This window comes from Electrophorus electricus, chromosome 14 (assembly GCF_041902795.1).
Source record: "Electrophorus electricus isolate QZ-2024a chromosome 14, ASM4190279v1, whole genome shotgun sequence".
NCBI classification, from domain to species: Eukaryota; Metazoa; Chordata; class Actinopteri; order Gymnotiformes; family Gymnotidae; genus Electrophorus; species Electrophorus electricus.
This window is the reverse complement of record NC_137510.1, coordinates 16,406,725-16,430,174: the sequence shown is the minus strand read 5'-3', so window position 1 is coordinate 16,430,174 and position 23,450 is coordinate 16,406,725. Positions and strand designations below refer to the sequence as shown.

Genomic DNA, 23,450 nt, shown 5'->3' with positions numbered 1-23,450 from the left:
TGTTGCACTTTGAACTCCAAGCCTTGTGCAAACACCAGCTCGTGTTTGTTTGCTCTCTGTTCAACACAGCCCAAACCCACTGGGCGGGCATGACAGCGGAACTGAAGCGGGACCAATGTGATTGGCTGCGAGAATGAATCCCCACTTTGTCTCCGCTGCTTATTCATGTCGGCCTGATAGGACACAAGAGAGAAGAAACTCGATTACAGGCCAGGCCATCCCTGCATCAAGGGGGGAAGAGGAGTGTGTGTGCACTGGAGTCAACATGCGTCTCTTTGTTTTCATAATTCACTTAGTTTAGGAGGAGCAATCCGCCCACACGTGCTGCCCAGCCCGGATGTCTCAATGTAGGCGAGCAGCACCTCATCCCTATGCCTCATCTGGTTTTCGCCCTGCTGGGCCTGCTGTGTTTGACTCTGATAGAGCTTTGTGAAATATAATGTGTCCCCAAGCCAAGTGTATTCAGTTAGAAATAGATGTCTGAAACCCTGTTTGTTTTGGATGGCCAGTTATCATTCTTGACACATGTTGCAAACCATGCAGCTTTCTCTTGTACGACATCAGCAAGGACTCAGCTGTTTCTCTCCAGTGAGGCCATACAAGTGTTTATTTAGTTCCTTGTCATATTGAGGTTGGACTACTGCAACTTGCTCCTGGCAGGTCTGCCTATGTGTGCTATTATGTCCCTGCAGCTGATCCAGAATGTGGTAGCATGACTTGTCTTTAACATTCTCCAAAATCACTCCACTCTTGTGTTTCCTCCACTTGCCCTCTGTAGCTTGCCTGCATTAGATGTAGAGCCGCAAGTACAGTTTGACTAGATCTGCCACCCCTCATCAGACAAGGAAGACAATAACCCAGCCTCTTCTCAGCATAGCACTGGCAATTTCAGTGGAATGGACTGAAATTTCCCTGGTAGTCAGAATAACTTCCTTGCTCTCTTCAAACTCAGCCTGCAAACGTTAAAAAGCATTTAAACTATCACTAATGGATGCACTTTAAAAAATTGCACTTATATTCTATGTTTGTAATCTTTCTTTGTTGGCTCTTGACTCTGGCACTAAGATTGATGACCTCCTTAGACTCAGCACTATATGTGCAAGCTCTATGGATAAATAATTTTCAAGTACACAATAAAGCTGTAAGTCATTTTGTGTATGATTGTCTGCCAAATACTGTAAATTAAATACTGTTTGTTATGTTCTTCATCTTACTAACTTCATTTTACATCTGACCCCCTGTTGTGGTGACCATTCATGTCTATGCTAGAGCTACATCAAATGTAACATTGAGAATGTGTTTGTTTTTTTTCCAGTGACATTCTCTGCTTCCTATAGACTGCATCATAACCTATCACAGCAGGCTAGTAGGGCTAATGGGTCTTTACCATTCTGAGGGTTAATTATGGGGAGAAAAACAGAATGCACTAAATGGGTCCACTTTGTGTTTTGAGTCTCTATCAGGCTTTAGTTGAGATGATTGCTTAATGTTAAAAGCTCCTTCATGGCTCTCATCTGAAAGAACAGAGATGTTGTTCTGCTTGCATGAAGGCATAACAGTATGGTCTGTAGTTGTATGTTCAGGACTCTCTCAAAACAAAAAAAAAGAAAGAAAGAAAAACAGAATGGAGGTCACTTGACTGCCCTCTTCTTAGAAGCACAGGCATAAACACAGTCTTTGTTCTCTGAACTGACCCGGTGGTCATGTGATGCTAGCTCAAGAATCAAGGAGCAGCCAGTGAGACAAAGTGGCAACATTTACGCATGCTTCAGGGCTGTTACTGCATGGTCATGCCATGTCCAGAGTCAGGTGTTAGCGAGGATTGGCCAGGGTGTGGGACGCAGCCATACGCATGCTTGGATGTGCCTAGCTCCAGTCTGTTGCCGGATGGATAGAGGATGTTCATGTGTGACATCATACAAAGCCCTGTGGCACGGTACTTTCCCTATTGTTACACAGTGCATATGCTACAATGGAGGGGAACACGGCCTATTCACCACTCAGCAAAGGGTGTGTTACGTAACGTACACTTACAGAGGAACACAAATTCCATTAGCTTTGTGTCAAAGGGAAACTCAATCTGACAATATAATTTTTGAGTAGAATTTAGTGTGACCAAATTGTGTTGCCAAATCTACTGGCAGTGAAAATTATGCACATTTAATTTAATTCCCTTTTAATTACTGAAGATAACTGTACTGAACAACAAGGGATTGCTTAATTATGAGCCAAAAATCTTACTTCTTCTGTCTCATTGTTAAGCTTATATGTTCATATGATATATCAGGCTATATCTTCTTCACAGAGGAAACTCCTTTTTCTTACCCAAATTAAATAAGAGTTGTATTTGACACATTTGATATAACAATTCTGTTGTAAAGACTAACAATTCAGTACATTTACATTTGAAATAATGCAACTCTGTTGTAAAGACTGGCAAATGGCAGTTATACCTTGCATATGAAGAGCAGCAGTAATAGCTCCTTAAGGACCATGACGACTGACTTTTATAGCTTGCACAACAGAAGAGAAAAAGGTGTAATCAATAGTTTCTAGCTGTGTGTATGATGCAGACCTCTTGCCAGTGAGCTTGTCTTCTATACCACTTAAAACAGTAAGTAAAGCTCTAAGGCCCACATGGTCTACAGGATCTGGACTTGCTACTGGTCTTCAGTTCTCCAGTGGTAATTCAGCGCAGCGTTTAGACCTTCATCTCCAGTGGGAGATGATGGATATATGAAACAGTTGCTGTGCTGGCTCGAGACCCACCCTCCACCTCTCTGAGGACCATCTTGTTTAATCGCTTCCTGTCATTGTGTGCTGGCGGAAAGGGATGGGAAGCGATCCTTTTCTCATTTCAAAAACAGCCTGTTTGTTTATGGCGCCGGGTGGCTCTCAAGTACTGGGAGGCTTTTCTTTGCAGCCCTGGGCCTCGTTTGTTGTTCTTGTATGCTTGGTTTTGGAGGATGTAGAGTCCTAGGTGGTGGAGGCAGGGGAATTGCTGTCAGTGGTAAACAAGGCACTGATACTACAGAATTACAGCCTGTTTTGACTGGTTATGCAGAGGGAAAATTGTTCCATTTGATCAAAATAGATTATTAGAAATAGTTAATATTGCAACCTAGTAAATGCACTCTACCATTCTGTAAGAGAAATGTAAGAACATCCTGAGAGAAAGAAGAGTAATTTAAAAGATGTGTGGGATTATTGATTGTTGTTACTGATTGTGAGAGCTCAGTGCAATAGAAACAGTTTGCCATGACAGGAACAAAGAGAGTTGTATTAGATGGAAATCTAAGCTATCACCAGAGTTCACAAATGGTTTACATAAATGGCCTGTATAGAGGAACTCCCAGTTCAACACTTATGCACAGGAAGGTTGAAGGTAATTAACGCAGTGGGGTCTGCCCAGCCGTAGTTCTAAAAATGTAATCTTATTTGTCTTAAAATTATATGAATAAGATGTCCTTCTGCCTTTGGTTGTTTGAGAGATCTGATTTCTTTTTCTGCTTTTTCCCCCAGAGTTAGTCCAATGAAATAACTGACAAGTACTCAAGTATTTTCTTGAATAAATAAATTCAGATTTTGATATACCCACATAATGATATTGTCCATAAAAGCCTTAATAACCTTCTCCAACCTTCTCATAGCAATGCAGTGAAGAAAGGTGTAAACATTAGCTATCTACTGACCATAGAAACAGAGAGATCGGTGAAAGCAGGGGTGTGTGTGTGTGTGTGTGTGTGTTTGTGTGTGTGTGTGTGTGCGCGTGCGTGCATGCATGTATGTACGTAGGGGGTGGGGGTGTCAAAGTCTGCCTCCTCATGATATCCCCTTTCTCCCCAAACAAAGGGTTTGTTCAGCTCACGGAGGGAGTGAGATGCCTTTGCAGAAGAGCCTCAGCCTGGGACAAGAGAGAGAGAGGGAGGAAGAGACAAAGCAGGAGTGCAAAAGTAAGAAGTGCAAATCACTGTTATTTTTACTGCAGTACAGTTATTGGTTTGATATTTTCTTGCAGTGCCTCCCATTCTTTGCTTGGATCCAGACATCTATTTAAACTGCTTTGTACTTCATTGTATGATAAAGAGAACATACAAATGATCCTTTATAAGGTGGTCAAAGCAAAATGACACATTCTTTTACTGTTTAGCCTGTATTAACCCAGATTTCCTATTTGACCTCATTGTAGGATTACATATATGGATATATGGGTTACTCAAGAAAATCATGCAAAGTTTGATGTGTCCTGAAGTCACCACATTCAGATCAGTGGGGAAAGGAGGTCAGAGATGTAGACTGCTGGTTAAAAATAGAAAACAGGCAAACACAAACACATTAATCAGAGTCATCCACATTAATGTCATGCCCAGCAAGAGTACTCTTAAAAATATTCAACTTATTTGCTAATCAAAATGCATATTTTACATTGAATAACTAAACTGATATATTTATGTAAACAATGGGCTTTGGAAATCACCTTATCATTTCTTTCTTTGCCACTTAGCCAAAGTTACAAAGTTGCACAATTCATGTTTATGAGGTGGCCTGTTAAATGCAAATAGTTTGTGAGTGAGTGTGTGTGTGTGGGGGTGTCACTTCAAGGGTGAGTATGTAGTGTAATTGAGATCTAATGAGATGGGTGACACTTGCAGAGCAGTTCTGGATAAACACAAGAAGAGCTTCATTGTGAAGAGGTGAGCAGAGGTGTCTGGGGCTGGGGGCAGGGTGGCAGCAGGTCACTGCTACCTCTTCACTGATGTCTCTCCCCTACTATCTCTCCTGTGCTGACTCTCCCTTGCTATCTCTCCATGGAAGAGCAGGGCTTGAGGCAGGACACAGCCATGGGCTTGTTACCTATTGTATCAGAGAGAGACTATCCCTGGGGACACTGCTGAGACAAAAACACAAAGCCATCTTTGAGCACAGTGCAGGGTTACCCTTGGTCTTTATTGTCAAACAGCAAACAAAACATCAAAACAGTAGCTACTAGCTTGACCCATAGAGAAATTCATTGCTGTTTTAAAGGCACCCACAAAAATGAAAACACAGTCAATTAATGACACAAATGCAAGCACCCTCACCAATGTGCCTAATTAGCATTGCTACTGATGAGGCTTTCAAGAATGTTCGTATGGCATCGTGGATGGTCAATGTGAGCACACGGCCAACTGGTTCCAGGGGTCACCTCTGGCACGGTGTCCTGCAGGATCCCTCTGCTCCAGCCATCAGGACAGTGTTGAAGCAGCAGGGCTCCAGAGCAGTGGGGAGGTGATGGGGCTGGCCCTGTGTGCTCAGGTGACACGAGTGTGATTACAGCTGCTAGATGCTAACTAGGCAGGGATGCTAACTCCAAGGCGACAGTTAGAAGTCACATCTAATGACAGGACACGCAAACAAAGGAAGGCACAGGGAACATTGTCCCTGGAATACAAATCAACATTTGATGGAGACTAGGGCATGATATTAGCAGAGAGAGGTGTAAGGTCTAAGATGTACATGTGCCTCCTGACAAAAAAGCACTATCTAGCACCTCCACCCCTGAGCCTGGATGTTTTTCCCATGTGCCAGCCAGCACTGTGGGCCGATGCAGGCTTGGGGAAGCAGGTCTCAATGCGGCTCAGTGTGGCTCAGTGCGACTCAGTGTGGCTTGAACTGCTTCATAGTAAGAGACAGCTGGCTTCTTTGCTGGCTACCTTGTCTCTGGGGGGAGCAAAGGGCACCTACAAGCAGGAGATTGGGTTTCCCCTTGCATTCAGCCCCTCTGCCCCACTCCCTCCCAGTCTGTTAAGCTTCCCATGTTTCTCAGAATGACATGCTGTTGTGGTGCAGATGACAAGGCCTTAGACTTTGGGCTATACAATTCATGATAGGATTCTACAGAGGCTTGAATACCAGCCTGTTTCTCTAAATGTAAATGTTGACTGATGAAGTGTTTGTGGCATTAGTTTTGTTTGTTTTAAGCAGCTGTCTTCCAGCAAAAACTGTAAACCTCATGTATTGTTGGTATTACTGAAACCACTTAGTTTCTGTCCCATTCTTGTGCTGTTTACATCTCTGTTTTATTTTCTGCTTGCCACTCCCTGCCTATCAGAGGGTGCTTTGATTGGTCAAGTGGGGCTCTTGGATCTCTTCAGTCAAAGCTAACATGACATAAAAAAGTGGCCAAACAGGGATCTGGAGTTATTTTAAGTCTTATGTGAGTGTCTTTCACAGCTCAGACACCAAATATAGATTGCCAACATTACCCCAGCAAAATGATGCCATATCTATGGCCTCAAATCTGTTTAATCATATCCAGCCAGGGAGAGAGTCAAACCCTATGTGCCTGTTTCTGAGAAAGAGGGACAATATTCAGACGCAAACACCTATTTATATCTTTATGATCTCTATGATTCTGCATAATTGGATTGTCTAAAATAAGTCTATTTTGGAAACAGAAGTATGTAGGAAGCTGTTTGTGTCCACTCTGATGTGGAGTAAAACTTGGAGAACAGCAAGCTGGGTACAACCCCATACATCAATGGCTGCATCCTGTGATTTGGAGCACAATGGACCTAAAGGAAGTGAGAAGTCTTACTGGAGCTTTTCTATCAGTGATATTTCATTGGGTCAGTTGTTCCACTGGACCAATACCCCTAAAGGTTTATGGGAGACAATACCATTCCTAGCTGTTCTAGCTGTGTGATCTGCTATAAGCAAGTGACAACATCAGCAACATTTATTTTATTTCTGTAAAATTCACAAACTCTCCAGACATCACATCAAGGGAGCAAGCTAATCTACACCAAGGATTAGGGCCTAATGGGAACACATCCACACACTATATTCCTCAAATATTTTCAGTTCAATTGACAGACTGTTCTATTGTGCAATTAGTTGTCTCCCAATTGATTTTTTAAACCTCTTAATTTTAAAGCAGTTATATTTTAAATATATTTTTCTCTTACAGTTCCCAGGTTATTAAGTTGACATTTAGTATTAAGTTTCCTCTGGTAAGAATATTTAATGAAAAGATACTGAAGAGTTACCCTGCTCTGCCTATTCCAGCTTTTGGAAGAAAAAGACTTTTGAAACCATTTCTTTCACTAGGACTCCATTTATACCTGGTATTACAGTGGGCCCGCAACTAGATTTAGCACACAGTCAGGTTTTAATGGCCACATGCAAATACTCAAAATCGCATTTAAATGAAATCAAAAACAAAATCACATCCTATGTTGGCTGTATGCAATGTGACTGTGGTTGGACAAGTATTGATGGTTTCAGCTGTCAACCCCTCTCTTTCCTTTTAGCAGCTTGTGCCAATGAAAGGAGAAATGTGTTTATATTGTATAGAACTGAGATGCCTTTGAATTTTGTTGTGATGTGCGGTGCAACTTACATTTGTGTGCAGACTATGTGGCTGGAGGTTTCCTCTGCTGCACTGAACATTCTATACTTGCTGATGACTTGCATTCTGATGATCTTGTGTTGGTAGTATCTTGTGTGTAGTGTCTGATCCTGAGCTGGTATGATTAAGCTCTCAGTCTCTCCCATCAAGACTGAGCTGTGTAGCCATGCTAAACTGGCTTCTTTGTCCATGAATACCTTGTCTAGATGTTGAAGGAACTATCCATGTTCTGACTAACTCAGCCTTGTCTTGCTCCCCAGCAACTCTCCAGGGGGCTGTCACTCCAGGGAGCGCTTGGCCCTGCTGGTTTTGTGCTTCTTTAACATCATTATGAAGTTGTCTCTGCCTTGATTGATGTATTTACTGAGGCCTGTGATGACAATGTCATACAATGGCTCAAGTTCGATGAGACCATAGCCACCGTTTCTCCATTTGATGTACAGCCTGTCTGCATCAGCTTTTGAATGGTGGATGACATGCATTGCGGTCAGTTTATGGGTTTGCTTGTCCATGTCCTTGATCTTTTCTGATCTCCAGTCCACTATTCCAAAGCTGTATGTGCAACAGGTACTGCTAGGCTGTTAATGGCAATGATCTTGTTCTTCAAGGTGATCTTAGTCTTCAGTACCAGACAGACTTAGTACTCTTTGTTGATGTTGTCCTTTATCTTGTTGAATACCATCGCTGTCATCTACAGCTATATATAAGGTACTAGATTCTTGTTTTATTCAGTCTGTTTTGATCTTTTCTTTTATTTGCTGGTTTGTGTCACTTTTCATGAAAAACAGGAACCGGTTGAAAGGAATTGTTATGGCATGCAGTAAAATAGCAGGTATAAACCTGAATTATCTTTTTCAGATTTACAGAGTCAGAACTATAAAGAACACTCAGGCAGGTCTTTCTAAACCTAGACACACCTTGTTCAGTGAGTTTAGGTTGTTTCTCATCTTGTCACAAATTTAGTCTGTAAAGATGCAGGACTAACAATTTTAAAAATTCATTTGTCCCTGTGGTTATTGGCCTTTTGAATAACACTTGTTTTTCTGTATAGATTAGCTTGTCTGTGGTGTGTTGATTGTTGTTCATGTTTGCCTGCTGTTTATGCAACAAATTACCCTTTTGGGGATAATAAAGTTTACCTTGACCTTGATCTTAACTCGAATTTGTGGTTCTACTGAAAGCTCTTGATGGTCAAGTCATTGTTTAGCTGGATGCTTTGGATTTGAACTCATTTGCCATTCTTATAGTATAGTATAGTGATGCACTTTTCCAGACCAAACTCCACTCTGATGTCATCAGTGAACATCTTGACAATGTACATTTCCTGCCTCATTTGCTCTTTGCGCTTTCAGAATGTCTTGAAATCATCCATGTAGAACATATTGACTTTTGTTGTCCCCATCAATCTTGTATCCCAGGCTTTGCATGTTGATCATGTTTGACAGTGGGATAAGAAGTCATGCAACAAAGAAGTGGTGATAGTCTTTCTGGAAGACTCCTCACTTGATGGTAACATTTTCTATCTGTACACTACCTTTCTGGTGAAAAGGTGCATCTTTGTGTTCCATTCCTTCATCGATTCCTCTACAATCTGGATAATTGTTGAACTGTGGCTTCAGTGGTCAGCCATTCTGGAATACCTTTGGATCTCTCAAACCTCATTTAGTTCTCTGGTTAGTTCTTGATGCACTGTCCTGAAGCTATTGATTCAGATGATTTGCAACTTGTCTAGACCTAGAAACTACCAGTTTTTGGCATTCTTGTTGATCTTGGTCATGTCACTGGGACTAAAATCACTCAATTCTTAGGTTGTAACTTTCTGGTGTGATCTCTCTTCACCTTGATCCAAGTTGCCTCACTGTTGTGCTTGGTGACATCTTCCAGAATTCCATGCTAAAATGTCTCAATCATTTGCTGAGGAGGGATTTATTGGGACCATCTGCTCGAAAAGATGGTGGTAGAACTTCTTTTAATCTTCTTTGAACATCTTGTTTTGGATGAACTGTACTCTTCTCTATTCATACCATCCTAGTGTCTAAGCTCACCTGAGAAAGGACCTCAAGCTCGATGTGCTCAACTAAAACATCAGTGTTTTAGTTGAGCACATCGAGCTTGAGGTCCTTTCTCAGTAACCTGTTAATATGTTGATGGATGTGTCTTTTGGCTACTCTACTCTGCAGTTCACTAAGGATGGAAAACTCATGCTCAATCTTGCTTTTATACCTTCTCTTTTAAAATTGGCTTTTTTTCTTGCCTTCTTGGGAGCATCCTCTACCTCACTAGTTATTGTTGGGGCTGCTGTGTATGTCTGTTAACTTCAGCGATATTTAGAGGGTACTCCTTAGCAGTCTTTGCCAGTATTTTGTTTGCTGTGTCTATCTCACTCAGGAGTCAGTCAAAAAGCTTATTGTTATTTCAGCTATACACAAGTATACATTGCATTTGTGTCATACAAGAAGCTGCACCCTTTTAATGTTGTTCCTCAGATAAGAAATATATAGTGTTCTTGCTATGTTGGCTCTGATGGTGCAGCTGGTTGTGTTTACTGCCTTCAGAACATGGTGCTTCAGAATATCTTTGCTAATCTGGTTCATTTCAAAGTCATGTAGCCATTTCCTTTTGTAAAATCTTGTTCCTTTGAGTGTTCGGTATATTTTAGGGAAGATATAAGAATTTCTCTGTTGCCGTATGGTGTAAGCGCTTCTGGTCTTTGATGCCTCCATCTTGGTCTTGGTGGTGTAATATGATCTACAGCGGCATAAGACCACATCAGATCTTTGTATTGGTTGATAGTCCACTGTTGTCTTGCCTTTTTGAATAAGTTGCTGGCTGTGGCTCTGGTGTTGGGCTAGCTAGGTCAGCACTGTAATCTGCTTAAAATTGATATCCATTCTGCCTGCTCGATTCAGTATTACACTGGTTGTTTTTCCCTTTGCAGCAGTTTTGTAGGGGAACAGACCCCTGTTAGCACTGCCACTGGGGCACCTGGCTGCAACACCTATGTCTAGCATATAACAGGTCCTATTTATGTTGTTCAATCAATTTCTCTTCATGTATTTGTTGCTTGATTAAATAAATAAATATACGATTTATTTATTTATTTATATTTGGTTTTTTTTCAGTGCATCTTCAGATTTTTTAGAAAAACAAAGGTGCTATGTGAAGTGCATAGTGTGTATTAATAATATGTAAGAAGATTCTCTCTGAAACTGTTAATTAGGTAACAATACAGATGGAAACTGGGAAAACTGGGATGTTGGTTAATTTGATATTAATACCTTAAATAATGCCTTTCCTTTACAAAAATACATTACCCATCTACTTGTTCTCACAAATACCAGTTTTGACTCTCTTTTAATGGTGCATTACATAGATGAAAACACAGCAATTATTCACTAAATATGTAGTATTTAGGAATATTCTTTGTCATTGTGAGGCTTGACCTGGGAGGAGGTTCAGCCATACGGCTCAACTCTTATGCCTCTTGTCAGCGTCAGCTCTGCATTGTCATGCAGCAGTTATAGGGAGCAGCTGGATTGGGAGAGGAAGAGTGCTTAAACAGGCACCTTTTGTGGATCAGCTGTGTCTGTCTTGGCTTTGTCCAGTTCTAGTCACCACCCCCCCCATCCCAGACTGTTGACTGGTTTTGAGATGCTAATGCCATGGCTATTCCACATCGTCCAGCTGAAGAGCATAGCTTAATGTGGTGGTGTCGGGGGAAGGGTGGGTGCAGACAGTAAGTGATTATGGAAATTATCCAGTGCATTTTACCTTGTCTCCTCCACACACACATACACATACTGTACACATACACAAACATACATACACCCCCTCCAACACACACATAAATACACACCTCCCCTCTACACACACAGTTTTGGGCATCATAGAAGTATATGTTTGTCAGACTCAAAAAGAGGCGGCCGGTGCTGAAGCAAATCTTCAACTTTGTCCAGTTCATTCAACCCAGCTAAGCATTAAAGAGTATAATTTTAAGAAAACAAACATAACATGCATTTTAACCACAAAGCACATCCTTCAATGTACTGTGTTTACTTGATTTTGTTATGTTTTGTTATGTAGCAAACAAAAATTGGTGGTGTTTGACATGAGTCACCATCAAGGCCTGACCATGCCATGTCACTCCTCTTTCTCCACATTTTTAAAGGACATTCATTCACATGTTCTTTATAGCTCTCTGTCTTAAGGAAAAATCACTGTAATACTCAGAATAAGATGGATAATTACATCTATTGTGAGTAATGCAAATCTTAAGCAAGGTTAGTGCTCACACTGCCCTCTTCTCAGAACTGGCAGTGCTCCCCCAGAGTTGCTCTCTTTGCCAGAATGTGGACTTGAGGGCAAACTAAACTTTTGAGTTGGACACTTTCTGACATTTGTCTGATTAAATGGAGATGTTCTGGCAGCAGAAAGGTGCATACAAATATCTGTTACCACACCTGCTAACTGCACATGAAAATCCCCAGCATCGAGTTAACAGTTAAGGTTTTGAATTAACCCTCACTGTGTCCAGGTGGACACAAATGAGCAGTGTACTGGTTTATTTTCACAGCCAGTCTTTTGCTGTGGATCTGTCGCCCGTCACCCTCAGTTGGTCCAGCTGCAGTCCAGGATTCCTCTCTGCCTGTGGTCCCCATGCCAATCTGTTCTTCCATCGTGCTAGTGACATCTGCTTCTGGGTGACTGCAGGATTAAAGTGCGACAAGAAGGGTGGGTAAAGTGTGGACAGCACAGCAACTTCCCTAGACCCAGATGGTCCATCCAGACACTCTGTGGTTCAAATGACAATCCCCCTTGCACACCCACATAAGCACATACAATGGCTCAGACAACAGACATTGTGCACATTATTCTTTGGAACTAAAATACAGTGGACTTAACAGAGTGAATACAGTATTTGTTAATGGTTTCTTCATTACACTTGCCTTGTTCTTTATGAGCAAATTTGTGAAACAGTCACTGCTGCAGATGTAATATGTTTCTGATGGTAATAATATCTGGTCCCTCAAGAGCTGTTGTTGATACATGCAGATGGACAGATGAAGTGATATTTCATCATGATTTACAGGATTGTGTCAAGAGCTGCAGACGGTATGCATGTATACTGTATAATTCATCTAAAAACAGTGCATTAAGAGCACTCTCAGTGGTAAAGATCTGTGTGGATGCATGTGTTTTGGTGACCTGTGGGTCCTTCTCCTTGGTAGGTTGACTCCTACCTGAGATGACACGGTCACTTGGATTTGCACCTGGGTGACAGGTGGTGAGTCAGCAGTGCTCTGCACCTCATACTGTTTACAATGGAACTCTGCATGTGTGTGTGTATATGCAGGTGTGTGTGCAAGTGAGTGTGTGTGAGAGAGAGAGAGAGAGAGATACACACGTGTGAACTCAAGATAGAATGTTCAGTGAAGCAGATTAAAAATTTGAATCTAGGTAGAAAAGTCATATGTTTCTTATCTTTAAAGACTATTAAATAACACTTTATTTACCATGCATATGAAATTTTAAACATATGTGCCTGCAATGAAAAACAGGTTTTACAATAAGTATTCATTAAGAATCAACTGCAAACATTGTCTTTAAAAATTAAATAAACACCTTGTTTTCCCTCAAGTTTCACAAGATAAAGCTGTGGAGTTCAGAACGTTCAGTTACCTGTTGGTAGATATGGAAATGAGTTGTGAAATATCCACAATTTCCTCATCTGAACCACGTCATGATGACTGTTCATCTGGAAGAGACTGTACAGTTTATTCAAAGCATGTAAAAAGGATTAAATAATAGAATTAATGAGAATTAATTCCTCTTGACCACTACCTAGGCATTTGACTTAAGTATGATAGGAATTCAAGGAGTTGTGTGGCTCCCAATCACATGGTAAAAGCTATTTTCTCTCAAACCCTAAGTTTCTTATATATCAAATATGGTCTCAGAAATTCAGATTAATGACAGATTGCCAGGGAAATTAATCTGAAAAGAAACCTACTGGATTAAACACCAATATAGAATTGTACTAAACCTGAAATACCTCCAAAATTTCACTGTGTTAACTGTAATAGGATGTTGTGTCTCAACAACAATTCTGAAGAATACATAAATTGCGACTAATCAATTCTGCTTTGACATACAATTACATCTAGGCTTGTTGTTCTTATGGAAAAGCCATATTTGTTCCTCATTATACTGAATGAAGGGTCCTGTGGGGGTACATAGCACAAGCCAACACACATTTCCATTTAATTGCATAAAATGTTCATTCTAGACTGTCCTCAGCCTCATAGTGATCATTAAGTGGGGTCAGAAAGAAAATGTCATGGAGTGTTAAATAGCACATAAAAAAGACAAAAAAAATGTACTCGCTGATCAGTTAATGTTGTCATATCACGAGATCATAAACAGAGAGATAAAGCTCTCAGCATGATCTACAAAGTGTCTCCACCACTCTTTCTCTCTCTGTCTCATTACCCACCTTCATAATGAAATTAGGCTAATCCAGGCAGAGGGAGGATGCTAGTTATACACAGACACACAGCAGACTACACCCTCCAACTGCTATATTGTTTTTCTAGCAAATTGGGGCTTTGCCTAGCTGGGAAAAGGATGTTGTGGGTGGTTTCTGACTGCATAGCCCTGTAACAGTGAATATGTGATTGAGTTAAGTCATGCCAGTAAAGTTATTTGTGTCTGAGTTAAAATGATTTTGTCATTTTTCCCTCTAAGGCTACATATCAAAGTCCTTTCATGTTTTGTGGTGAATTATGTGCCTGGCAAAATTACAGTATGGAATTGAATATATTTTACTGATTTATAAGTATTCAAGAATTCCACGTATTTATTTCAATACAGTTCACTGGATTAAATTTATTAGTGTAAGGCCAGTAAGCACCATTTGGGAGTCATAAACCAATATAAATCAGTGTTGTATCTATAATCTAGAATAATTATCTGGTGGCAGTTAACCAGTTCCTGTGCAATACAAACCTTCTCCAGGAGCCACCAGGCTAAGTCTGAGTCCGTGCTATAATTAAATAGGCCTGAGGTCAGCTGCTGCTGGATCACCAACTCTGTCTGTGACTGAAGTGTTATTTAATTTAAGTAACAGTAACATCAACTATTATTATTATTATTATTATTATTATTATTATTATTATTATTATGTACTTCTTTTAATTGGTATGTTGCCTTACACCTTACTTATTCAGGTAAGAATAAACCTTTGTAAGAAATATAACTACTAAAAGTTCTCTCATTTTCTGAAGTCTTTTGAAATAACTGATACAAAAAAAATAAAACCTCATTATCAATTTCAGTTGCTTATGAAACAAAAGCGCCACCTGTTGACTATAGATCGAAAAGCATGTAGCAATATTTATGTACACACAATGACCACTTTATTAGAGACACCTTTCTAGCAGTGTTGCACTTCTTTCAGCCTTCTTCTAGCCAGAACAATATCAATTCATCATAGCATAGATTCCACTAGATGTTGAAATCTTTCTACAAGACTTTTGGCCCATGTGGACAGGATAGCTTCTTGCAGGTGCCGGAAATTAGATTGAGGTACTTATGTGCTCTGAATAGCCGGTTCTATCTCATCCCAGAGATGCTCTATAGGATTAGAATCTGGGGACTATGAAGGTCAGGGAAGCAAAACTCACTGTCATGTTCATGAAACCAATCCATGACAACGTTTGTAGCAAGGTACATTGTCCTGCTGAAAGTACCCTTCTGCCAAAGGGTAAACAGCTGACATGAAAGGATAAACTTGGTCAGCCACAATGCATAGGTAAGTCCTATTGTCCAAATGTCCATACACAGGTATCAGAAAACCAAGGGTGTGCCAAGAAAACATACCCTGCACCATTATCAGCCTGAACTGTTGACACCTGAGAGGAAGGACTCATCAGTTCATGCTGTTTGTGCCAATTTCGGACCCTTCCTTCAGCATGGTGCAACAGAAATCTAGATTCATCTGAGCAGGCAATGTTTTTCCACTGCTCCATGATCCAATTTTTGGACATGTTAGTTGGAGCACCAGAGTTGTATTTAGCTGCAATTTGCTTGACTGTGCACCTCCTGTTTGTCTCGACTTCCTCCTCTGACCCATTTTGTTGATGAATTGTTTATGTTCACAGGATTCTCTTTCGCTGGATGTTTTTTCCTTGATCATACCATTCTTGGTACACTCTCAACACCATTTCACAAGAAAACACCATGGGTTTGGCAGTTTCTAAATACTGACCCCAGCTAGTCTACAAGTGATGACCATGCTTCATTTGAATTTACTTGGATCGCTCAGATTTCCCATTCTAATATGGATTCACAATGAAACTGAACCACAGAACACTTGCTCACGTGATTTTATTCTGCACTCTGGAGTCACATGTCTAACTTCCTTACAGGGCAGCTACAATTGTGAAAGGGCAGTTGATGTAATAAAGTGGCCATTCAGTGCATACATAATGTTGAGAAAAATTGTCTTTGTTTTTAGTTTTAGTCCATATAAAATTGAAATAAATAAAAAATAAAGCTGCTCAGTTTTGGTTTGAAATATAAGGCCTACTGCACATGCATTTATTATCAAAACTATTGTACAAATAAGAACATTTCTATGCATTGATAAATAGTGTCAGTATTTGCAATAAAATCATCTAACAAATGTTTTAAAAATTACATTTTTAAAACTGTTTGACTTTTTTCAATGCACAAAATAATTCAAATTAAAATTACATTAAATGGAAGTTTTATCGTACTTTTTTTTTGTCAAGAGTATGCTTTATACAAAACTTCCTACTTAGAATTTTTGGATAACAGAAGGTTCAGAAGAAGAAGGTTCAGAAGAAACTGTTCAGAATTTCCTGTTTAATTGTTCACTGTGGATAAGTAGACCGTTTCCTTTAATCGGGCAGACTAGTGCACGCTACGTGACGTGCGTACTCGCAAGGGCGTGCGTTTGACGACGTAAGATGCTGGCGCTGACGTTGACGTCAACAAGTACATGCTGATTTGCTAACAACAGGAATAGGTCTTACGCGATTTTACAAGACCATCGTTTTTGAGAGAGATTTCGTAGTATGCAACGGCTTTGCTCGGATTTAGTTACACCGCACGTGTTGTTTAAATGCCAAGGTGTATGTCCTTGCTACCTGGCTGACATGAAATACAAATAAGAGTGATATTTGTTCTGTGTAATACGAATGCTTTTAGATAAATATTCGGACAGTGTCATACTGCTGTTTGTGGTATATGGTGTTCGATACTGGTAAGGCTAAACACTAGCTACATATCTTAAGTACTTATGTTGTCTGTATGCTACTCTACGAATTAAAATCTCAGAGTACTTCAGCTATCTTATTAAAATTGTGGCTAATAACACATGCATTCTTTACAAGCGGACAAGGAGCTAGGTCTCTACTAAACTACCTAGCTACATAGATAGCTGTTAATCGAGAACTCATGTTGAGGTGTAAACTTAGCTTAATTGCACTCTGTTATGCCTATATTTGTTGTGCTAACTTGGGAGCTATCTTATCTTGGCATCTAGCTAAGTTAGTGAGCTTCTAAAGCCCTAATATTAGCAGTTTGAGTGTATATATATGGAATCTTTTTTCTTTAATTTGAAATTCATGCTCACGTTTGATATATTTATGTCGAGCTACTGATGTTTGATGTTACCTGGCACCATTTTCGTGAGGGAGACCCAGGAACGATTCTGTATTTCCTGTTTGACATAAACAAGTTTCTAAAATGTATTTATTTATTCATTTTATTATGTCCAGGTTCTGTCCCAAAATGAAGTACATCCTTGTGACAGGCGGTGTCATATCTGGAATTGGCAAAGGTATCATTGCCAGTAGTGTAGGAACCATACTCAAGTCTTGTGGCCTTCACGTCACTGCAATCAAAATTGATCCCTATATTAATATTGATGCTGGCACTTTCTCTCCTTACGAGCATGGTAAGTTTGCAGTCAGTAGTTGCTGTCTTTTTATGTTACCTTCTGGACTGTGACCCATTCTTACATCAGCCTGGGTTTGCAGGTGAAGTGTTTGTGCTGGATGATGGTGGTGAAGTTGACCTGGATTTGGGAAACTACGAGCGCTTTCTGGACATCCGACTAACTAAAGACAACAACCTGACCACTGGGAAGATCTATCAGTCTGTTATAACAAAAGAAAGGAGAGGGGATTATCTTGGCAAAACTGTGCAAGGTGAGTCTCGTTTTTAAACATGGCATCCGTTTAGGAAAGAGATCAAGACTCAAATGCATGAACTGAAGACTTAAACTGAATAGTTTTTTTGTTTGTTTTTTTTCCCCTATGATTGAATAGCCATTTAAATAGGGACCATTACACACTAAATATTTTGGAGCAGTAGTTTTTAATTCCCAACATATTTGTGAAAATATTCTTAACCAGTAGTTAATGCCTTCAGTTCTGATTCATTCACTTGTATACTTATTGTCATCAGTACATGGACGAGTGTAGCATGGCTTGGTACAGGGTTCTTTTGCCCATAGCAATAGTATTCAGTTTTCAATGAAATGGTGCCTCCTGTGTCTTCATTGATCTTTTAAAAGGATTCAATTATGTGCAAATTGAAAGATTTATATCAGCATATTTAATTCCTGCCTTTTATCCGTACTGTCTTTCTGATGAAATACACTAAAATAAGCATTGTTTTCTTAGTTTAGTGATTTGAGTCACAGTAGGGCTGCACAGAATGTTGATTCTTAATCTGTACATTCTTGCCATGTTGTTCCCTGCATCATATAAATAAATGATCCTTAAATATTGTTATGAGTGCATGTCACACTAATAATGAAAGTTCTGTACTTTTCCAGAGAAAGTTATGAATTCATGTACAGGTGTAAATAATCTAATTTGAGGTGATTTTTTTTTTTCTTTTCTAAATGTGATGGATGACTGATGAAAGATCTGTGTTTTTATAGTGGTGCCACACATCACTGATGCCATTCAAGAATGGGTCATGCGACAAGCAAAAGTCTCAGTGGATGATGATGGTGTTGAGCCACAAGTCTGTGTCATTGAGGTAGGGCTCTTTCAGTGTAATATATTTGAGTTTATGGTTAAACTTGGTGTTTTACTATCTTTTATCTTGAAGATATTTGTTTTTTGACATAGTTAGGAGGTACCGTTGGAGACATAGAGAGTATGCCTTTCATTGAAGCCTTCAGACAGTTTCAGTTCAAAGTGAAGCGCGAGAACTTCTGCAATATTCATGTTAGCCTTGTTCCCCAGGTAGGAGAGAACAGTCACCATTCTTTCTTTATCCATACTCGGCATTGCATTTATAGAACTTAAGCAGTCAAACAGAATAAGAAGGTGGTATTATCTTGTTTTGGATTGTTCTCAGCCCAGCACTACAGGAGAGCAGAAGACTAAACCAACTCAGAACAGTGTGCGGGAGCTTCGTGGCCTGGGACTGTCACCAGATCTGGTCAGCCAAATTGCTTTTCTACTTCTATTATAATCGAGTGGACTGAATTGTCTCGCATATAAATACCACTATGGAACCAAAGCAAATATCAGATATTTCTCCAACTAGTCGGCTATTTTATTTGGATGTGTGTTACACTGAAGCAGAATCTTCAGGGATTATCTAGACAGAAAACAAACAAATTAAACAAAACTAATTGGGATCAAGGATAGGGAGATAATGGACGTAACATGGTAGAGGTTAAGTTTTTTTTGGGATGGTAGATGATGGGGCATAAACTCATATGCATATTCTTGAGAGTACTTATTTCTTATGTTTATAATGATCCAGAGCTTGTAAACTCTCCCTTGTAAATGCATGCTTCATGTGGTTCAGATCAGGTGACTGGTTTTACCAGTGAGAAACATTTTCGTTTTTCAACCCTGAAAACCTCCATAGATATTTTAGTAGTATGTTTGGATAACTGTCTTCTTGAAAAGTGACATATTGGGTCATATGCTTTGAATCACGAGCAGTTATTTTTCTTCTCAACACTTTCCTAATTCCATTGTACTTTTCTCCTTTTCATTTAGATTGTCTGCCGCTGTTCCACACCTCTTGATACTGCGGTGAAAGAAAAGATCTCCATGTTTTGTCATGTGGAGCCAGAGCAGGTATCTTCATTTATTAGCACTGAGCTACAGTATCAAAAGTACAACCTGTTGCCCCTGATCTGATCCAAGACTATTTTGCTTGCTGTTATTGAAGGTTAGAGTGAGGCAGTGTCTTAGTTGTCTGCACTTTATTTCTTTTTAGGTGATCTGCATACATGATGTGTCCTCACTCTATAGAGTACCCTTGCTCTTGGAGGATCAGGGCATGGTGGAATACTTTTGTCGAAGGCTGGACCTACCCATTGAGAAAAGGCCCCACAGAATGCTTACTAAATGGAAGGAAATGTCAGATAGGTAAGGATCTTCTTATGCTTTACATTTTAAAGGCATAAAGCAATACTCAATGTGGTGAGGCTGTTTCTTGCCTACTTGTTGTGACTGACATATTTTTCAACAGGACTGACCGGCTTTTGGAGCACACATCAATTGCATTAGTGGGAAAGTACACTAAGCTTTCAGATTCCTATGCCTCAGTCATTAAAGCTCTGGAACATTCTGCCCTTGCAATTAACTACAAGCTAGAGGTCAAAGTAAGGAGCATTGTTGATTGTTGATTGATGACTCCACCAGTTACTTGTGTTTTAAAATTGTTTCCTTTAGTTTTCATGTGTAGTTTTTGGTTCAACCTGGATTTTTTGACTGTGGGGGAAATAAATACACACACACACACACACACACACACACACACACACACACACAAATAAATAAATAAATGTATTATTTTTTTCATTCTACATGACCATCTGTTCAGTACATAGATTCAGCAGACTTGGAGCCGAGCACCCAGCAGGAAGAGCCAGTGAAGTACCATGAGGCCTGGCAGAAGCTCTGCAGTGCCAAGTGAGGACCTAGTCCACTGTCTCAAATGCACACTTACACCCATCCTACTAGGACCCACATGTATTTTTCTGTATCACAGTTAAACTATGGTCAACAATATACTTGTATGTGGGGTGTGTAATAGGAAAAACAAAACCCTAAATTATAGTAAAAGTAGCATTTATATTATGTTTAAGTTGGGGCAATTTTTGTATATTTCTGTACTGTAATTGAGTAAACACATTGAGTGAATTACTTTAAATTACCTTTGAAATTCATTTCCTATTTTCAAGGTATAGTAACAAACATATTTCCATATATCAGAAAAATGTCTCAGGATGTCAATACTAACTATAAAGTAATAAGAAGTTACTTAAATACAGTAACTTCAAAGAAGCTACTTAAATGCAATTCTTTTTATGTCTCTATTGAAAATATGTCTCTCTTATGGTCCTCGATATATTTACCCTGTACTAAGTGTAACCTGTAAATATGTTGGTTTCTGACTTTCTGTTTTGACTGTTAAGTGGTGTTTTGGTACCTGGAGGCTTTGGTGTACGAGGCACTGAGGGGAAGATTCAGGCTATTAGATGGGCAAGACAACAGAAAAAGCCATTTTTAGGTAAAGGAGGTTCTTGATTTTATTAGTGCAGCAATTATAATTTATGAATAAGTACAAGCTAATATCCAAACTGTTCAAGATGCCTTTTTACTCAGTAGGTTATTCAGTCTTATCTTACCCTCAGAGTTTAGATGTACTGGTGGTCAATGTTTAGTGTCCAAACCAGGATGGAGAAGAAAAAAAAAACATGTTGTGGTTTGCAGGCATTTGTCTAGGCATGCAGCTTGCTGTGTGTGAGTTTGCCCGCAATGTGCTTGGGTGGCAAGGTAAGCCTACAGAGACGATCTGCACTGGCATTTCCAACAGATGTTTGGCAGTCTTTTTTTTTAAAGCTTGTATCCATGTTGTCTTATTGGAAAGATGCCAACTCAACTGAATTTGATCCTGAAACAAAGCACCCTGTGGTAGGTAACCTTTTGTTCTCATGAATGCTTTGTGATGAATTGTGTGAAAATATTTCATTACAAGTGTTGTATTATACAGACCACACTGGTTCTGAAACACATGGTATTGGTAATTGGTAATATCTGCTGTGCATCTGTAGTAATCTTCATTTATGTTAATGTAGGTCATTGACATGCCAGAACATAATCCAGGACAAATGGGTGGCACTATGAGATTAGGGAAAAGACGAACCATTTTTAACAGCACCTCAAGCATACTAAGTAAGTAATCATCTTTGAAGATGGATTATTAACACAGAAGCATTAGGAACTACACTTTTTGTAGAGTTTGGCTATTGTGATTGCTTGACTATTGTGTGACATTGAAAATATATAATGATACTTAGGACTGATGGAATTTTCATTCTATTTTGACATTTTAGGAAAACTGTATGGAGATGTTGAACATGTTGATGAAAGACATAGACACCGCTTTGAGGTTAAAACAATTAAGAAAACAAAACAAAACTAATATCCATTGCATATTTGTGTAGTATTCAGAGTTTTTGTGTGTGTGCATTTCTTGTGCGTGTGCTCTATTCCCCAAGGTGAATCCAGAGCTGAAGCACCACTTTGAGGAGAAGGGACTCCGCTTTGTGGGCCAGGACCTGGCGGGGAAGAGGATGGAAGTTATTGAACTTGAAGGTCAGTGAAGGTGCCTTACTCTCCTATCAGTCAAGATGCATCTTAGCTTGCCTTAAGTCTTTTTTGTGTGTGTGTGTGTGTGTGTGTGTGTGTGTGTGTGTGTGTGTGTGTGTGTGTGTGTGTGTGTGTGTGTGTGTGCGCGTCTTGGCAGATCACCCTTATTTTGTCGGCGTACAGTACCATCCAGAATTTACCTCACGCCCTATTAAGCCTTCACCCCCATATTTTGGCCTGCTTCTAGCAGCTGCAGCAAAACTTCAGAGCTACCTGATTAAAGGATGCAGACTTTCACCACGGTAATGCTTAGGACACAGTCCTAAGATGTTATGTTTAATTGACTTACTGATTTATTAGTAGAATAATGGCTCCTTGTAGTTTATTTAATTCCCCAAATATCTTCTTTTTAATCACTGTTTTACCCATTACAGATTCAAAACACATTAACATTGTCAGCAGTTTATGATAAAATTAAATTAACAGCTTAATGAGTTTAATGGGGAAGATAATGTGTTGCTATTTAAATTATGTCTTGAGACACTTTGTTTATTTCTTCTCAGAGACACATACAGTGACTGCAGTGGCAGTAGCTCTCCAGACTCTGAACTCTCTGATCTCAAATTCCTGTCTGTTTGATAGAAGGGATATAGCCAAATGGGCAAGCACAAAAACTATGGGGGAAAAGTGCTTCTTGCCTTTTTTCACTGCTGCTGAGGACAAAACTGGTCAGCTGAAAAGTTGTCCTCCTCTGAAAACTACATGTATGTTTCTAACTATTGTTGCCTATTGTTTGTACTCATTTTGCTTAAAAAAGAATTTATATTAGAATTTCCCAAACAGAATCAAAAACAGTTGGCTTTTAAAAGTATTTAATATTTTAAGCACTACAACATAACACAGTTATATATTTTTTCTGTTTAGTTCAAATGAAACGTGTATTTATACACAGTCCTGAAAAATACATAAATATGTGTATAATTAATATTTTAGAATGGGTAAGATGTATGTTGTCAGCAGATAGGCCTTTGTATTTTCTGTTGTTTCCATAGAAAAGAGCACTGCATCAGATTGGACATGCATCTATGAGGCACTGCACCTTTTGACTCTGTCTGCCATTTTAGTATGTTTTAAAAGTCTCCAGGTACTGTGTAGAGAAAGTAGCTATTTTGAAACCTGGAAGTTCATGTATTCTCTGCATGGATACTGGGTTAGACAAGAGATACTGATACTTCACCTTAGTGTACACTGTAACTTATTTTATTTTATTGTTTTGTGTCTTAAAATAAATCTTATGAATCACGTTGAAGGCTAACGCCCTTGTCTTCAATGCGTATGTCAATATGACAAAAGTTATGAATCTGCTTCTCATCGAGAGGCTTTTATGCAAAATCATACTT

At 39.5% G+C, this 23,450-nt stretch overlaps 1 protein-coding gene and 1 long non-coding RNA gene across 5 annotated transcripts; both read left to right on the top strand.

The window, feature by feature from the left end:
• Positions 1–3,847: 3,847 nt before the first annotated feature.
• LOC145651145 (uncharacterized) lies at positions 3,848–16,272 on the top strand. 3 transcript variants are annotated; one of them, XR_014116905.1, is made up of 5 exons: positions 3,848–3,953; positions 11,964–12,121; positions 12,443–12,502; positions 12,619–12,674; positions 15,550–16,272. It is a non-coding gene; the product is annotated as an uncharacterized LOC145651145 (long non-coding RNA). The 3 variants fall into 3 exon arrangements; XR_014116906.1 differs by having other exon boundaries at positions 12,422–12,502; XR_014116907.1 differs by lacking the exon at positions 15,550–16,272 and adding an exon at positions 13,029–14,075.
• A 129-nt stretch (positions 16,273–16,401) lies between these two features.
• ctps1b (CTP synthase 1b) lies at positions 16,402–23,359 on the top strand. 2 transcript variants are annotated; one of them, XR_003410087.3, is made up of 19 exons: positions 16,402–16,676; positions 17,194–17,372; positions 17,455–17,625; positions 18,366–18,466; positions 18,559–18,675; positions 18,791–18,874; positions 19,447–19,527; positions 19,670–19,821; positions 19,925–20,057; positions 20,279–20,367; positions 20,874–20,968; positions 21,172–21,234; positions 21,329–21,372; positions 21,537–21,633; positions 21,795–21,850; positions 21,960–22,056; positions 22,208–22,352; positions 22,614–22,814; positions 23,103–23,359. XR_003410087.3 is itself a non-coding variant. In XM_027001623.3 (18 exons), exons 1-18 carry the CDS (start codon positions 16,612–16,614, stop codon positions 22,687–22,689), a joined length of 1,845 nt encoding a protein of 614 aa, XP_026857424.2. In that variant the 5' UTR covers positions 16,402–16,611; the 3' UTR covers positions 22,690–23,359. The 2 variants fall into 2 exon arrangements, 1 of the variants encoding a protein (XP_026857424.2); XM_027001623.3 differs by having other exon boundaries at positions 22,614–23,359.
• The last annotated feature ends 91 nt before the right edge of the window (positions 23,360–23,450 follow it).

Excerpts from the sequence above, each read along its gene's own strand:
- ctps1b (XM_027001623.3), top strand. The coding sequence starts at position 16,612 with ATGCTTTTAGATAAATATTCGGACAGTGTCATACTGCTGTTTGTGGTA. Across the intron at positions 18,467-18,558 it reads CACAAGTCTGTGTCATTGAG|TTAGGAGGTACCGTTGGAGA; the intron begins GTAGGGCTCTTT and ends TTTTTGACATAG. Across the intron at positions 22,057-22,207 it reads GGAAGTTATTGAACTTGAAG|ATCACCCTTATTTTGTCGGC; the intron begins GTCAGTGAAGGT and ends GCGTCTTGGCAG.